Source organism: Mixophyes fleayi, chromosome 1 (genome assembly GCF_038048845.1).
Source record: "Mixophyes fleayi isolate aMixFle1 chromosome 1, aMixFle1.hap1, whole genome shotgun sequence".
NCBI classification, from domain to species: domain Eukaryota; kingdom Metazoa; phylum Chordata; class Amphibia; order Anura; family Limnodynastidae; genus Mixophyes; species Mixophyes fleayi.
The window spans coordinates 36545609-36563959 of record NC_134402.1 but is presented as its reverse complement, the minus strand read 5'-3'; the positions used below and the strand labels follow the sequence as shown (position 1 = coordinate 36563959).

At 38.9% G+C, this 18351-nt stretch overlaps 1 protein-coding gene across 1 annotated transcript in view; it reads left to right on the top strand.

Annotated features, from left to right (window-relative positions):
• SH3TC1 (SH3 domain and tetratricopeptide repeats 1) overlaps positions 1-10758 on the top strand; it is a 54592-nt gene extending 43834 nt beyond the window's left edge. Inside the window, exons 12-18 of the mRNA XM_075194384.1 lie at positions 308-1987; positions 3833-4013; positions 4725-4879; positions 6520-6638; positions 7764-7914; positions 9188-9384; positions 10356-10758. Of these exons, the coding sequence (XP_075050485.1) occupies positions 308-1987; positions 3833-4013; positions 4725-4879; positions 6520-6638; positions 7764-7914; positions 9188-9384; positions 10356-10604 (2732 nt within the window). The 3' untranslated portion in view covers positions 10605-10758. The remainder of the gene's footprint in view (positions 1-307; positions 1988-3832; positions 4014-4724; positions 4880-6519; positions 6639-7763; positions 7915-9187; positions 9385-10355) is intronic.
• The last annotated feature ends 7593 nt before the right edge of the window (positions 10759-18351 follow it).

Here is an 18351-nt window from a genome sequence, read left to right as displayed (position 1 = left end):
AAAAAGGCTGTATCTACCACTTCCAAGTCAGCCAATGACCATACACACTCTCAAAACCTACACAATTTGCCCATTCTGGTTAAAAACTATAAAATTTGTCAACCAAGTCTACACGGATGTGACCAGTGAAAGTAATGCTTTAAATGGCTAACTGATCTTGAGAGTGTAGGCCAGATATGTAGAATTAAGGTGAACCCAGTCTTCCCTGAAATGTAAAACTGGTAGCCTATCGTTGAGGAGGTGGGTGGGAGATGGCAGCTGCATAGACTTAGCATATTAATGTAAATTGTTTCTTCTTCATTTTCAGAAACCTTATGTGCAACATTAAGTACTGACACTGATGGCCTGAAAGAAAAGTTAGAGACGTTGTTGACAAAGCCCAACATTTGTTCACCTTCTCCTGATGCTTTCAATGGCTTACAAGCAAACAGCGTTGACTCTTCCGAGGTCCAGACCATCTGTGATGAGCATGAGGACCTCAGTTTCTGCATTTGTGAGGAGGAGGAAAAACATGAATCATTACAGTCATTGCTCTTGTTTTTGAATAATGAAAAATATCTCCTAGGCTTCAGGAAGCTCTATGATATCTCATACACGTTTTTGCAGACCACGTTTCATGGATACAATGAAGAAGAAGAATTGGTTCGGTATCTCAGTGTAGCACGAGAGGCGGCAAAGAAATCCAGTATGACGTGGGCTCAGGCAAGGATCTGCTTTCTTTTGGGCAGGCTCTGTACGAGGAAACATAAGTTCTCCCAAGCAAGAGTTTACTTTGAAGAAGCCATGGGGGTAATAAATGGGGATTTCTCTGATATTTTCCTCTTTGCCGCTGTCCATGTGAACTTGTATGCTATATACCTAAAGCAAAAATCTAAGGAGAAATGCTTGCAAATGATTGACAAATCTTCCTCTTTAATCCTTGGACTACAAAAATATATTAACAGCACAGACGTGGAACCTGTGATCCTGAAATATGCCCTGAAAAAGGCAATATTGAGTCAAGACCAGAGTAGTGAAATAAAAGCATCCCGACTTTTGGCCAAAACATACATTAACTTAAGACAATTCAATGAAGCGCTACCATTCATAGAGCGGATACAAGTCTTAAACAACAAGACAGACTCAAACAAGGGTTCATTATCAAGATTCTACCTCCAGTTGGCTGATATATATAGTTACAAGTGTTTGCCATACTTGACGTTAAGCTGTGTGAAAGTAGCTTCTCAGACCTCTTGCAGCTTCATGGACTCATTAAGAAGTGTTGGTTTTATCATAGAAAATACTTCTAAACTTTGTGGAATTAAAAAGCCAGGGCAGATATTTCCACCTCAGGTTGCCTATCACCTAAGACGAGCCCTTACATCAGTAGTCACCGACCAAGAACAGGAGCTCTGCACTTCTATATACCTGAGCTTAGCTGAATTATGCATAAGTCACAAATTGCATAAAGAGGCTCATTCGTACATCATGAAGGCAGTGGACACCAGTGTTGCCATTGATATGAAGTACAGAGTGGATATGTTGGTTTCGCTTGCTTGGTTGTACATGCTCGACAGACAGAATACTGTGGCTCTAGATATACTAAACACTGTGTTGTCATTCTGTTGTACACAACACCAGCTGGGAATTGCACACAACCTCATCGGTATTGCTCTGAGACGAGAAGAGAACATTAAATATGCTGGTGAGCACTATTGCAAAGCATTGCAGATCTCCAAAGACACGGGCAGCTTGCCCAACCAGGGGGCTGTGTTGGCTAACTTTGGCACTCTATGTTTACATTTAAGTGCCCGGATTTTGGCAGAACAATTCTTAGCTAAATCTGTAACTATTTATTCCAAACTTCCGATACTGGATAATAACACTGACTTTATCAATGTTTTACTTATGCTTGGATACCATTACATTACTGGAGACAATAAGGAAAATGGAAGGTTTTATTATGAATGGGCCCTCCTAGTGGCAATGGCAACAAACAATTTGGAAGGTATGTTCTACTCCAGGGGATCAGCCGGTGGGTCAGGAATCAAAATATGAGGTGTTATGTCCCTTCTAAGCCACCCTCTTTTTGCATTACCAATTAATAAAATGTGTTAATCATAGCATAATAATACTATTTGGCAATAGTCCCCAGTTTTTCAATCTTTATATTTAATAACAACAGAATGCTCGATGTGTACAGTAGAAAATGAAGGATGTAAGATTATTAGTTCAAAAGTGAACTAAGCATATAAAGCGTATAAATTTATAAGTTGAGGCACTTTGGCATGAGGCCATAAAACAACATTCAACCACTTCATTCAACACCCGTGTCCTAACAACTAGTTTGTTTTATAGTAGATGAAGCAAAAATCAAAGACATAGCCCCTTATGACTACAAACTGCATTTAAGTTTGTACACCTCAAATATTAGAAACACTGGTAATTGTGATATTAGCTGTTCTACAATTGTTATTCTTAAATGGAGCGGTCAATGAAAATTAAAATATATAAATAAAATACAGAATGTACTAAGCATACCTGCCTGTCATGTGCTGTACTCTAGGCTGTACATAGATTCTGCACTGTGGGGGTCAACAATTCTGATTTTGTACTGTACATTGCGTTCTGCATAGGAAGTTACTCTCTACAGATAATTTGCTGATCTTATGTATGACTTGTGTGTTAACAATCCCCCTGTTGTTTTTCATAGGTTGTATTCAGTACTGATTTTCAATAGCTAGTATTGTACAATTGTCCTCCTCATACATATGAACGCTGTTACTTATGGATGACAGATTATGTTATTATTAGAGCCTGGAACTTCTCTTTGAGTTTCTCCCCCCTTCCCCTCTTCATAATGTGAACAGACATCCAGTGTATTCTGTTGGGTCCTTCAGTAACTTTCTGACAAGTTATTTCACCCTGTTCCAACAATCTCCTTCCCCCTAAAATAATGTAGAAATATTGATTGAAATAAAAACTTCTGTGTTTCTGTGTAACTGTAATTAAACATAAGTACCCATGCTACGTCCTTCTAATAATGTGGATCATCACGACTGAACTTCTAGCCACACAGCTAATTGCTGATTCACCAGCGTACACCAATAATATACAATATTTCAAAAACAATACTAAAAGATGTAGAAGAAAAATAGATAAAAAGTGGACAGGAGTTGTGAGGTTTGTGGCACCAGTTAATGCCCCGTTGATGTTCCCTTAACTCCTATCCTGTTACAAGTCAACACTCACAATTACGTTTCACACTGGCCCGAATACAAAATCCATTGACATAATTGTATTGGCACAGTTGTCGTGTATCCACTGGTGTGATTTATATCCACAAATGTTTTTTTATTTAGATGTTTCATCCCACCTCATGCCAGAGAGACATCTATCAGTTTACATTTGGTGGTCCTGTCTCCATAAATTATACTCTCCAATGACTTTCCAGGCCATTGCGTCCTCTGCTCTCATCATCATCATCATTAATGTATATAGCGCCAGCAGATTCCGTAGCACTTTACAATTGGGAACAAACAGTAATAAAACAATACTGGGTAATACATACAGGCAGAGAGGTAAGAGGGCCCTGCTCACAAGCTTACAATCTATCTCTTTTTCCCATACATCTGTTCACTATTCCTACAATCTGAGTTCTGATAGTCGTAGTCTGGATTATCATTTGCTGGTACATTGCCAGGTAGCACTGGAGTACCCTCAGTTGTGGCACCTACTGATTTTCTATCGCAGATTGCTATTAGGAACGGCTGAAAGCACCGAGAATAAATTCCAGCTCGTAGTACGATAATTGTCATGAACTTGATCAGTGTTTCTGTTTATCATTTGATAGGCCAGCTTCACGCCATCCAGAGATTGTGCCATTTTTACAACACGCTTGTCATTAATGAGGCTCAGTGTATCATCTACAATGAATATCAGCTGTCCTTAGCCAGGAAAATGTCCGACAAAGTATTGGAAGGTCAAGTACTTGAAACGATTAGTCAACTGTTTTTATCTTTGGGTACCGAAAGGTAAGTTAGAAATTAAAGCTAAAACTAAATATGTTTGTTTGTAGTTGTCTTTGCTATTTATTGTTATCATATTAGTTATAACATTAGTGCATTCTTTTTTTTCATGTCTAGTTTGTACTTTTTAATGTTTGAATTACATTGGTTTATGTGTGCATACAAATGCGATTCCCAATATTGATGCAATTGATTAAAAGCAATGCCCAGCACTTGGCCACTGTCAGCTCGGAGGATATGTAAAAATTCAATAAACCGGTAACACCTTCCTAAATGCACATTATATATCCTTTGAAGTCCATTAGAGCACCTTGTACCACTAAATGAGATATTGTATTTGGTCAGAATCTGGTCGCAGATAACCTATATTCACCAGGGAAAAGCTTGCACCTGGGTAGCTGAGTGATATTCCGCTCCCTGGCAATACCAGCTTGTCTTACCGCTTAGCCAGCCAAGTCTGCATGCATCCATATATGTGTGACCCAGTTTTGCCCACATAGGGGGTGATAACCATCTGAGGAATGCCAGGGACAGTGTGTGGGAAAAACATAAAGAGTTTGATGTGTTGTACTAGACTTTAGTCAAGGTTCTTCAGATTATAGGAAAACCCCAAACATCATCACATTCCACAAAGTCTATTTACATTTAAGCTATAATGACAGATCTCCAGTAGTAAGAAATATTGTCTGAATTTCCTTGATATCTTCTTTGGTTCAGAGCCTGTAGATCAGCACTGGAGTACACCAAAGGAAGTCTGGGCATTTTTATTGATCTTCAAGCTAAAGAAAAGGAAGCTTATGCTTGGTTAATGGCTGGGAAGATTTACTATATTCTGGAGCAGAATGAGTTGGTGGATCTGTACATTCAGGTAGGTGTAAATACATTGTGTGGTGTAGATAGTTCATAGCTGATAAGTATTGTAATGAAGCATATGTTATGTCACACAATCCGACATATTATAGTATACGTTTTATTATGTGCAGAACAGGTAAGGCACATGTGGACAGAACCAAAATAGTTTCAGGCTTAGATTGTGGAAACTGAAACAGATCATAGTGAAAAATTGAATGTTTCTCCTAAAAAGAGTATTAAAATGTAGGAATTAGTCTCTCACTTCGGAGAGCCTGCAAGTGTGATTTATTCACTAACTCCCAGGCGAACTATCTGATCTGCTTAATTCTATTCTTGGACTCATAATATCTGCTCTTTACTATTGACATCTGAATATTTACTAAAGGTGGATCAGTTCCGTATTTCTATTGGCGGAATTCATAGAGAGTGAGCTGTTTATTCAATATCACATATTATGTGTATTGGAGACACCCTCACTGTACTAAGGATCCGGATCTTTTTCATACACATACAATTGTATAGTGCAATGTTCATTGCACTATACATATTAGGAGCAATCTAATTGAAACTGCTAAAAACAGAGTTTTTCGATTTTATATGTTTTAGCTGCATTATGTTTCACAGCATAAGCTATCTGTATTTATGCATTACAACAATTTGTACGTATGCAATAGATATTGATATTATTTTTATTATTTTTACTGTTACAATGCAAGGGGTGAAAATTAGTTCTCTGTTTTGCACATAAGTTAAATACTGACTGTTTTTTCATATAGCACACAAATATCAACTTCAAATTTCAGTGTACAAATAAGCTATCAAAGTATTTGTGTGCTACATGAAAAAACAGTCAGTATTTAACTTATGTGCAAAACAGAAAACTAATTTTCACCCCTTGCATTGTAACATGGTTTTGTTCAGGAGACTTAAATAAGAAACTTCTTAATTTAAGTTCCTTAATGAATCAGGCCCCTTGTTATTTTCACCACTCCTCTATCCCCACTTTATCATTCCCAGTTTTCATTGCTCCTTGTTGGCTTCCCCGTTTTCCACTCTTCTTTTCATTATATCTTCTGTTCATTCTCAAGTCTTTATCATTCCTCCTTTTTATCACTCCTACGCTTAGCTACACCTAGGGGTATATTTGCTAAACTGCGGGTTTGAAAAAGTGTAGATGTTGCCTATAGCAACCAATCAGATTCTAACTATCATTTATTTAGTACATTCTACAAAATGACAGCTAGAATATGATTGGTTGCTATAGGCTTCATCTCCACTTATTCAAAGCCGCAGTTTAGTAAATCTAGCCCCTAGTCTTCCTCACACATCCTTCCTGGCACTTTGTTAGCACATATTCTCCTAACTTTTCTCTAATTCTTCTCGTGTTTGTATCATTTCTTCTGCATCTGCTGCCAGCTCTGTATTAGGATGTGAAAGTTCATCATAAATTCAAAAACAATGAATATATTCAGCACAGCATTTTGTGCTCCAGCAATTCAGTAGGATACAAAATATAGAACTTTGCTCTCCTGCTAGTAGGGTCAATGAGGCTTGGGGCCCACCAGTGGACTTCCTGGTCAGGTCATGTCAGCCTGCCTATCTAACCCAAACTACATTTATGGTACCCTTCTGAGTTAAGTATTATTTCCTTCCCAGGTAGCTCAGAACGTAGCTCTATGTACTGGGGATCCGCAACTAGGAATGGAACTGTATGAGGCCAGTGGAGATATATTCTTCAATGGCTCCAACGACAGAAATAAAGCCACGACGTTCTATAGGGTAATGTATGACATAATGTTCTTCTGCGCTGTGCGACGTACACTACAACTATAATATTGTCTTGCAGACAAGATATTTCCGTTAAAGATAATTGCTTCCTATAACAATGTTATTATGGTTTATCATTATTATTTCATGCAACTCTTCACATTTATCTTCCTGTTTCCCAGAATTAAAGTTCAAAAAACACCTGTGAGGCCAATGCAGAGCTTTCACCAACCTGTGAGGCCAATGCTGAGCTTTCACCAACCTGTGAGGCCAATGCTGAGCTTTCACCAAGCCTGTGAGGCCAATGCTGAGCTTTCACCAACCTGTGAGGCCAATGCTGAGCTTTCACCAACCTGTGAGGCCAATGCTGAGCTTTCACCAAGCCTGTGAAGCCAATGCTGAGCTTTCACCAAGCCTGTGAAGCCAATGCTGAGCTTTCACCAACCTGTGAGGCCAGTGCAGAGCTTTCACCAACCTGTGAGGCCAATGCTGAGCTTTCACCAACCTGTGAGGCCAATGCTGAGCTTTCACCAAGCCTGTGAGGCCAGTGCAGAGCTTTCACCAAGCCTGTGAGGCCTGTGCAGAGCTTTCACCAAGCCTGTGAGGCCAATGCAGAGCTTTCACCAAGCCTGTGAGGCCAATGCAGAGCTTTCACCAAGCCTGTGAGGCCAATGCAGAGCTTTCACCAAACCTGGGAGCCACAGATGTACTTGAGAAACTCTTGATAAACTCCTTTTCCAAAAACGCCTTCCACCAACACAAACTCAAACTCTTTAAAGGTCACGATAAATCATTGTAATGTTGTCTGTTGCTGATAAGGTACCTACAAAGTATGTCACAGCTTGAATATCATGAGCATAAAAAATACTAAACCTGTGTACATAGATTCACAAGTCTCACAAGTCAACAATGTCGGATAATCCCAATTGACCAATTACCAAAAACTATAGGAAAGGTTCACCAGTATAGAAATTCCCTCAGTACATCCCATATTATACTTGCTCATGTGGGACATACGTGAAAGGTTTTTTTTTGCTGTAATTATGTAACTTTTATACTGGTGTATAATTAAATGTGAATAAAACAACTCAATGTGTGACATCCATAGTATTTATGACTTTGCGACTCACTTTTTAGGATTGTGCTCTCCCACTTGCTGTCAAGACCGGGAACGTGAAGGCTGAACTTCGGCTGTCCAATAAACTCACAGAGCTGTTGACGAGCATGAAAAATTATGAAGAGTCGTTGGAGCATGCCAAAATGGCATTAGCCTTGAGTGTGAATTTAGGTAAAAACCTTGTTCTGTGTTTTATGTAAACTCGCAAATATAAACATTCAAAAGCTAATTTTAGACAGCTATTATGAAGAAAAAAAAATATAATAAAATCAAAAATAGTTCAAGCGTTTTTTTTTACTCTAGCTGGATAAAGGCTCAGGGATTGGCCAAATAAAACAATACCAAAATCCAATGTACAATTCTATAGGGATTTTTTCTCCATGCTTGTTGAAGACCCCAATAATTATGTTTCACGCTTAATTTTTTTTAAATAAATTCCTTAAGGAGTTCAATAAGATAAGCTCATATGCAGCATATTACTGTGTTATTATATTATACCTGTGGTTTGCTATTCCACCCGATAGAGCATGCCCCAATCTGGACAATCTCCTCTCGCCTCCTGGTGGTCAACGGAATTTTCTGTTTCCTGTGGAATTAACTTTCTGTATTCTCTTTATAAGCTCTTAAAAGCAGGGCCCTCTTAATGCCATTGTATGTTCCTATACTGTCGGCACGTTATGTTTAATGTATCTCACTGATTGTACAACACTGTGGAATATGTTGGCATTACATAAACAAATCCATAATAATTGCGTGTTTTTTTGATTTGATGATGAAAGCACCTAGTGTCACTGATTACAGTAAACAATTCCTCTACTGTGTTGGCTACTTGGCAGTAATACCTTCACCGGGGGAGGGCTGGCAAATTTTAGCTGGATGGGGGGGGGGGGGGGGGGGGGGGGTTGGGAGACTCAGCTTAGCAGCCTTTTAAAGGAAAAAAATGCAGGTAGCCCAATGACCCAGCCCAAGGTAGCCTACTATGAGACCAGCCCAGGGGAAAGATGTTCATCTGCCCCCCATTCCAGCGCCCCGGTGCCTTGCACTGCCGCTGTAAATGATTGTGAAAGTCCTATTGCTGTATACTGGAATTTGTGACATTCAAGTAAGTGCTTATTTTATTCAAATGAAGCATTATAGCATAAGCAGAAACACATTCTATAAAGATAGACAATCCTATTTGAAATAGACAAAACAAAAGTGATGCATCCTATATCTCCCTTTTGAGATTTTCAAGTACTATGAGGTTTGGTAACAGAATCAGCTCTCCTCAGCCTATACATTCTGCAATTGTTATGTTACATTTACTGTTCAATACCAACCACAATTCAAGAAATGATTTCTTTGCACTATTTGAATAATTAATTTAGCTATGAACAAATAGAAACATAAATGTCATTTCTAATACCAAATGCAAAAAATAAATAAATGTGTTTCTTGTTTGCAGGGGACCAGCTGAATGAGAGGGTCGCCTACCACAGGCTCGCTGGTATTTACAGCCACCTGAACCAGTGTGAACTTGCAGAACATTACTACCTGAAAGCTCTCTCCCTCTGCACATCTCCGCTGGAACTGGAAGAGGAGACCGTCTACTACATGAAAGTTTACCTTGTTTTAGGGGACATCATATTCTACGATCTTAAGGTTAGACAAGTTTTATCCAAACCACAGGTCCCTGATGCTGAGGTGTTATGGCCACTATACAATACATACAAATCACCCTTCTGTCTATAAAGTCATATTACTATACAAGTGTAAACAACACCCCCTTGCTATGAAATATAAAGTAAATGGGCTAAGAGTACAGTACACCAAAATTTGAAAAATATATTTAAAGAACGCTATCACCTACTTTACCTGCCATATGCCACAGACATAATAAACTGTGCTAGTTTCCTGCCATAGAACTGTAAAATAACTTATAAATGACCAATGGCAAACAGAAAACAGCCCTAAAAATCTTCAATATTACAGTAGATCTGTCACCTACATATAGTGAAGACAGCCATTTATAGTCACCAATAACTAGCACTTCATGAATATATTTTTACCGGCCTCATGGATATATAATATCCTGCCTTCTAGGAAAATGAGTGATATCTATCTATCTATCTATCTATCTATCTATCTATCTATCTATCTATCTCATATCTATCTATCACATATCTATCTATCTATCTATCTATCTATCTATCTATCTATCTATCTATCTCATATCTATCTATCACATATCTATCTATCTAACTATCTATCTATCTCATATCTATCTATCACATATCTATCTATCTATCTATATATCTATCTATCTATCTATCTCATATCGATCTATCTCATATCTATCTATCTATCTATCTATCTATCTATCTATCTATCTATCTATCTATCTCATATATATCTATCTATCTATCAATAAATATATATATATATTTCCTGAGTTGAAAACTTGAGAAAACTTTTGAAGAACCTGGGACAGACCGATGTAGTAAACTTATGGTAACTTGCAAACAATGATTTAGTTATATGTTAGCGGTATTTTACCTCCACAGAAGGAGTGAGGCTGACACTCTACGGCGGTGTTGAGGTATTACATATGGTAATATCTATTTGTGTTTTAGGATCCTTATGACGCAGCTGGGTACTACCATCTCGCCCTGGCAGCTGCTATGGATTTAGGCAACAAGAAGTCCCAGCTGAAGATTTACACCCGACTAGCAGTCATCTACCATAATTTTCTTATCGACAGAGAAAAGTCGCTTTACTTTTACCAGAAAGCCAGGACCTTTGCCGCAGAACTTAACGTACGAAGGATAAACCTCTCCCCCGAACAACGTTATCAAAGTCTAACACGGACTTACACCTACTGAACACACAAAAAAAAAATATATATATATTTTTACGAAATGCAAATATGTTTTATCAGTGAGAAATGTAAATTTTGAAAATGAACATTATAACTTTTATATGTATACATATATGGGAATCTTTAAAACACAGTATAAAATGTAATTTCTGATCAGGTGTTAATGTGTATTTGTATGTAATAATGTGTATTATTTGGTGTATAGAATTACTATACACCAAATAATTTCTCAAATTAAATAGAATGTTTGTTCGGAATTATGTGAGATGTGAAGTCTATAGTGTCAGGAAATACATAGCCTTAAGAACATCAGGAATCATTTTTAAGGGATTGTGCAATTTTAACAAGGCAGAACAAGCTTACAAGATAGCATACATACTTAAATGAGTGAACCAGTACCTTTCATATTATATTTTATCTCTCTAGTAAAATCTTTAGAATAAAATCTACCATCAATAACACACTGATACTTGGGGTCCCAGCTTAGAAAAGATTGAGCGTTGTTGGTTTTGAACAAATTGAGCTGCGAATATGATTTATCCACTAGAGGGCAGTAAAGATTTATGCAAGTCTGACAGCTAATATTAACATCAGACTGAAATTCATGTTATGATGATTGTGAATGAGAACGTTTGGCCAACATTGAAATTAAGAGCATCTGAACAGGGAGTGAGAGAGACCAGACTCCTACACTTTCAAACTCACTTGATACATGTCCGATGAAATCTCCAGATTACAAGTAAATAGAACTTTAATATATATTTATTTTACACCACAAGGCAATGGAAAATTAATTATAACAATACACAAATCATATTAATATCAATTGGTGGATGATTTAATTTGTTTTGGTTTTTTTAAAATTTTCTGCTCTTCAAATGGATTTCATTTGCCAATTGACAAAGTGAAAAACCACAACGCCTACCGTATGTTCCTATTGATCTTGTAAGATTTGATAATTACATTTGTGCAATTACATGCAGTTTTGTGGGTAATCACATGTATTTGTGGGCCAATATTGTGGCATCTGCAGGATACAAAACTTTGCACTGGCTAAAAGCACTGGGCAATTAAGGGTACTCCAGGCATTGTAAGGAGTCAGCATTCATGCACCTACTTTGTACCAAATTGCTAAAACAAGATTTTGTTTTATGAGACTAAATGATTAAGATTAGATAAAAGGAAGGATAGGGAACATTAACATGGATGCACAGCCTATTTGTGCTACAAAAATACTTTATCTTTCTGTAAACTTGGATGGCAGGTCTCGCCTTATGCTTTTAAATGGGACGTATTGTGGCACAGTGGCTTAGTGGTTAGCACTTCTGCCTCACATCACTGGGGTCATGAGTTCGATTCCCAACTATGGCCTTATCTATGTGGAGTTTGTATGTTCTCCCCGTGTTTGCGTGAGTTTCCTCCGGGTGCTCCGGTTTCCTCCCACATTCCAAAAACATACTAGTAGGTTAATTGGCTGCTATGAAAATTGACCCTAGTCTCTCTGTGCGTGTATGTGTGTCTGTGTCTGTGTGTATCTATGTTAGGGAATTTAGACTGTAAGCTCCAATGGGGCAGGGACTGATGTGAATGAGTTCTCTGTACAGCGCTGCGGAATTAGTGGCGCTATATAAATAACTGATGATGATGATGATCATGATGTATTGTGAACTTTCCTTTTGTACTTCTGTGGGAAAATGCATTTGGCGACGCACTCTGACCAATGTAAAATAAAAACTCCAATCGCACAAAAGTGGACAGAAAAACACAATCCTGATGCACACGATTTTCTGGGTGATATAAGGTCCATGAAAATGGTTTTGCACCTTGAAATGCACATAGACATAGGCTGACTTAAGTACATAAAGAAGTATTGCAGGAACACATTTTTTTTTCTGTTCAGAAATTATAGTCATTGGGGGGAATTCAATTAGGTACTACGGTAAAATTTCCGGGCATTTTACCATGCACTTCTATAGGGCGCGAGGGAAAATCGGCAGAGATTTCTGTAAAAATCTTGCAGCCGAGATGTTCTGAGGAGCACTGCGGCTAATTGAATCCCCCCCTTTATGATTTCTGTTTGTGATGCCCACTAGTTACTGACTGCATGCCCAGTATACATGGCAGCCAGGTGGACTGTATACCTCTGGGTATGTACACAGTTTAAGAACAGGCATTGCATACTCCCTCGATATCCAGGGAGGGTGACAAGGAAATGTTTAATTCAGTTCCTTGTCACCCAATGACAGTATCCTGAGATCAACTGAATGCTCTATGCTTAGTCCGTCAAATCGCTAATTGGTTCCACATTTTACAGCACCTTCGGCTGCATGCCAGTCGCAATTGATCAATGTAAACTGGATATATTTGAAGCAGCTGGATTAGTTTCTATAAGAAATCATTTATACTGAAAGAGAAGACATATCAAACAAAATTAGGTTTCCCATGGTTAGTAATATTATAATTATTCTTAATAATAATAATTATAATAGTAACAAGAAAATCAAAGAAAATAAAGTTAAAACAAGTTTGAACTTTGTTTTTTTCTGCATTCTTTATTTTCAACTTTTGCACAATAAGCAAAATAATAATCAAAATAATCAACTTAAATACATGTAGAGCACATGACATGATATAAATAACTTACAAACCAAGAGGAAAAGAACAAGGGTTTTAGGGAGAACAGCTACAAGGAGGTGAGCAAGAACACTTCCAGATGTCAGACCAGATATGGTTAGATGGACTACCACTCTATAAATAGTTATGGGGGAAATCTTTGTTCACCGAGAAAGGTCTTATAGTCCTGTGTAATTCTAACATAAATCATATTTTAGATGAAACATACAAATTAACAAAGGGTGGTCATATAGTCTCACAAGAGACTTTAAGAGAACTCACTCACATCCGTCCCTGCCCCAATAGAGCTTACAGTCTACATTTCCTAACATACACAGAGACAGACTAGGGTCAATTTGATACACGCCAATCTACTAGTATGTTTTTGGAGTGGGGGATAAAACCGGAGCACCCAGAGGAAACTCACGCAAATGCGGTGAGAATATACAAACTCCACACAAACAAGGCCCTGGTTGGGAATTGAAATCATGACCCCAGTACTGTGAGGCAGAAGTGCTAACCACTTAGCCACCGTGCTGTTCAACCCTTAAAATGCTGAGGTTTGAATTGTGAATACATTTGTACACAAAGCCTAGTGTGTGCCTACATGTACATTTGTGTCACAGAGCCTTGAGAGGTCAAGTGTTAACCCTTTGATTGCTGGTGTGTGCCTTTCTAACCTGTGAGTAACAAGGAGTGCCCATTGTGTGCCAGTGTGAGACAGTATTTTGGGGTCCTATTGCCCTTATTCAATAGGTGGTGGCAAAACGGAAGTGGGTGTGGTTGTGTGAGCGCTGTTTGGGTGAGATTCAGCTAAATCTGTAACCTGTGTGATGGGTGAGAGGAAGATTGAGTGCTGGAATCGTGTGTAACCCCATACAGTAAACACTTCCAAGTCACAAGTGCGCAGAGTGCGGTTTGTGACTGGTAAAGGCAGCTAGCAGAGGTTTCCTGACAAAACAGAGGTGATATATTGGTTGACTGTGTGAATATAGGATGAGATATTAAATTAGGGAATAACCAGAGGAGGCTATTCTTGACAATTGTACTTCATTATTTTAACACTTTAATTCTATACCCTGACACCCAGCACCCAAGGAGACAAGGAGACTAGCTAGAGGTATGAAATATATCATTTAATATTAACACTACTGACTTCTGATGCCCAGTTATGTTTAGAATGTTTCTCATAAAACACATGTGAATTATTAGTGTATTAGTAAAATAATATACTAATAATATAATGCAAGCATAACATAATTGTACATGTCATATGGCCAATGAGTATTGCTGTAATATGAAATGTGAAATTAGGCTAGAAAGGTTTACATTAGTACATGCATTAAATATTTATGAAAACACCATGTAACAGTGTAATATTCCTATTTTGTTCCATGTGGTTCAGATTTGTATAACTGATGACAATAGTTTTAACTTATAATATAATGGACACATTTTTGCATACCTAATCCACTCATTTTGTGTATATGAAAATATAAATGTTAAAAAAAACTCAGACATCATTTGAATTTAATTTTTATACAGTACACATATAGGAACTAATGCCATTTTATAAACTATAACACATGTCACAGGTTCTGAGGATGTGCTGCTGCGGAGAGCTCATGGAAGAGTAGATGGAGCAAGCAGCAGCGGAGGAGACAGAGGTGGAGGCAGAGGTGGCAGAGGAGCTGGAGGCTGTAGAAGAGGCTGAAGAGGCTACAGTGGTAGAGGTTGTGTGTGGAGGTGGTGGATTCAGAGGTGGTAGAGGCTGGTGGTGTAAGATTTAGAGGTGGTGGAGGATCTGGAGGCTGTAGAAGAAACTGAGGAGGCTATGGTGGTAGAGGATGTGTGTGGAGATGGTGGATTCAGAGGTGGTAGAGGTTGTGTGTGAAAGTGGTGGATTCAGAGGTGGTAGAGGATCTGGAGGCTGTAGAAGAAGCTGAGGAGGCTACGGTGGTAGAGGTTGTGTGTGAAGATGGTGGATTCAGAGGTGGTAGAGGATGCAGACGTGGGAGAGGATGCAGAGGTGGTAGAGGATCTGGAGGCTGTAGAAGAAGCTGAGGAGGCTATGGTGGTAGAGGTTGTGCGTGGAGGTGGTGGATTCAGAGATGGTAGAGGATGATGGTGTAAAATTCAGAGGTGGTGGAGGATCTAGAGACTGTAGAAGAAGCTGAGGAGGCTACGGTGGTAGAAGTTGTGTGTGGAGGTGGTGGAGGATGCAGAGGTGGTAGAGGATGCAGAGGTGGTAGAGGATCGGGAGGCTGTAGAAGAAGCTGAGGAGGTTACGGTGGTAGAGATTGTGTGTGGAGGTGGTGGATTTAGAGGTGGTAGAGGATGCAGACGTGGGAGAGGATGCAGAGGTGGTAGAGGATCTGGAGGCTGTAGAAGAAGCTGAGGAGGCTATGGTGGTAGAGGTTGTGTGTGGAGGTGGTGGATTCAGAGGTGGTAGAGGATGGTGGTGTAAAATTCAGAGATGGTGGAGGATCTAGAGGCTGTAGAAGAAGCTGAGGAGGCTACGGTGGTAGAGGTTGTGTGTGGAGGTGGTGGATTCAGAGGTGGTAGAGGATGCATAGGTGGTGGAGGATGCAGAGGTGGTGGAGGATGCAGAGGTGGTGGAGGATGCAGAGGTGGTGGAGGATGCAGAGGTGGTGGCATAAGAACCTTGGCTCAGTCAGCACAATCTTATGAGAGTCAAGTTTCTCACCCATTTCCTCCGGTCACCAGATAACTGTAGCAATGGAAAAAAAAAATAATTATGTTGCAATAACTATAAATAAGACATGAGAGATTATCTTTACTCCTTCAATGTATCCACCTATCTCTATGTCAATCATTAGCCATTTAATGATCATAACACAACAATACCCCTTTCAGTACTTAATATAATTTAACACACAGTGTTCCATCCTGTCACACGGCCAATCTGATAGGCCACACCCCTTTTCCCAGTCTGAAATTGTGACAGCCAGACCGAAAAACTTTTTCAGCCCCAGAGTGTTCATTTTATGATATCATACAATAGGTGGAGTAATATCTTAAACACATTTGTTACATGTTATTCGCATTTGTCTATTACACAAGCATGTTTCAAGAGGATTTGGTTTAACATTTACTTTACATAACAGATGTCATTATTTATGGAACCTTTAAAACATCAGCTGCACATTGTAATTTAAATGTTTGAAACTTAAGAGCATTCCGGCCTAGTTACTTTACTGACGTAACTATGGACCACACCCTCCTGTGCTAGCCACAAGCTCCAAATATTGAAACCATTTTTTAAAACAAACTAATATTAAACATTAGGTACAAGATAGGGCGGCAAGTTGTATGTTAGGAAATTCTGCAAATATAGTAAATTCTTGTAATAATAGCTTAAGAAGTCTAAATAGAGTAGTGTACAGTGTATTTTTTTTATCATGATTGCACAAGGATTCGTACTTAGTTGCTGTTCTTTTGCGTACTCATTGCGCTTGGTGCTTTGTACTAAGACGCACATGTAAAAGCGTCCTGTGTACTCACTGCCTATTTGTACATTTTGATGGTTTCTACTATTCTTGTTTTATTTACAATAGGTGTAAAAAGCCCTGTGTTGCATTTAATTCAGTCTTTCCGCTCTGAAAATGTAGTAATAATAAATAATAAAGACCATTTTGAGATAGATAATGCCCCTCTCAAGACAGACCATGTCCATTTTAGTTGTCAAAAAAGAGTAATGTTGGTGAGATTTACAAATATGCCTGATAATGATCTAAAAGATTTTCATTATAACATTCACAGCCTTCCTTGTTTTGGGCCACACGTGGGCAATATGAGGACAAACACAATATCCCTGAAATATACACCTCCCACCATGGAACAGGACACAGACACTACAAGTGACCCCAAATGTCTCCAATTGTGCACATTGCCTTGGAAGCCTAAGTGGTTTTAACCTTTAATTTACTATCACACTGCGATTTCACTGGATCAAACGGCTCATATTACTGCCAATAAGCAGGGCTAGAGTTATCATCTTAGTTTATTAACTCGCGATTAGTCCACAACACGACTGTGAACATACGTGGTTCCCAAATCACTCGGACACGGTATTAGAGGAAAAATAGAAGGATGATATATTTGCAGAACAGGATTAAATACAGCATGGCCCCGTAACGATAGCAGGTCCAACAAATGAGGAAATCAGTTCAAATAAATCGAGTGAAATATGTTCCACAGCGCATCTCTGGCAGAGCATCACCTCTTGGTCAAAAGTTAGTCACACACGTCCAGCTCCCAGGGTAGCCTCTTTTATCACCTCCTAATCCCACCTTGGGAACTGCCTGCCCAGGGGAGTTGCAAATGGTCTCGATTGGTGGGCTGCTTACACTATCCAGCCCCCTCCCCTACCTCGCCAGGTGTCTTCCCTCAGGTGACCCCTGCTGGCTCCGGCTCCTGGCTGTCTGTAGAGCTCACTATTGGACAATAGGGAGCAAAAGGAAATAATGATAGCTTAATTCACTTAACTCCTGTGTGTTCCCTGTGGAGGTGGAATTTAACCTCTTAAGTTATTTTCCAAGGAGATGTTATAGTTCCACCATTGATACTTCCTGACAACAACATGGCTAAAAAGTGCAGTTCAGGTATGGAATAGATTAAGGGTTGTAACACCATACACCATGCCCGTTGCTTTACAACGACAATTAACATATGATTTTAAAAAGCGATATAGAACAATTTAAAGGCTGGGATCAGACTTCATTAAAAGTCACAGAAATGTCTAAGAGACACAAACTCAGAAATAGAAGCACCCATGGCATCCCTGCCCTATAGTAACCTATTTTTTCCTTATCCAATCTGCAGACGATATGTTTCCACTAACATTTAATGTCTGATAAAATATTTATTAAATTTAAAAAAAAAAAAAGATTAGATCAGCAGATGAAAGCTGTAGGGAAGGAACAAACCCTTGCCCATATTTTAGGACGGTGTGATACTCTCCATCTGTTTTACAGAAGTCTCAGAACAGATGAACTGAACTTTATTCAGTGGAAACACCAGAGGTGACTCATTCTTTCCCTGCTCAGTAAAAGTGCTTACTAGCTCTGCGTCCCCCTTCATGGATGAGACACAGGGGCTTCCTAATTGATGCCATA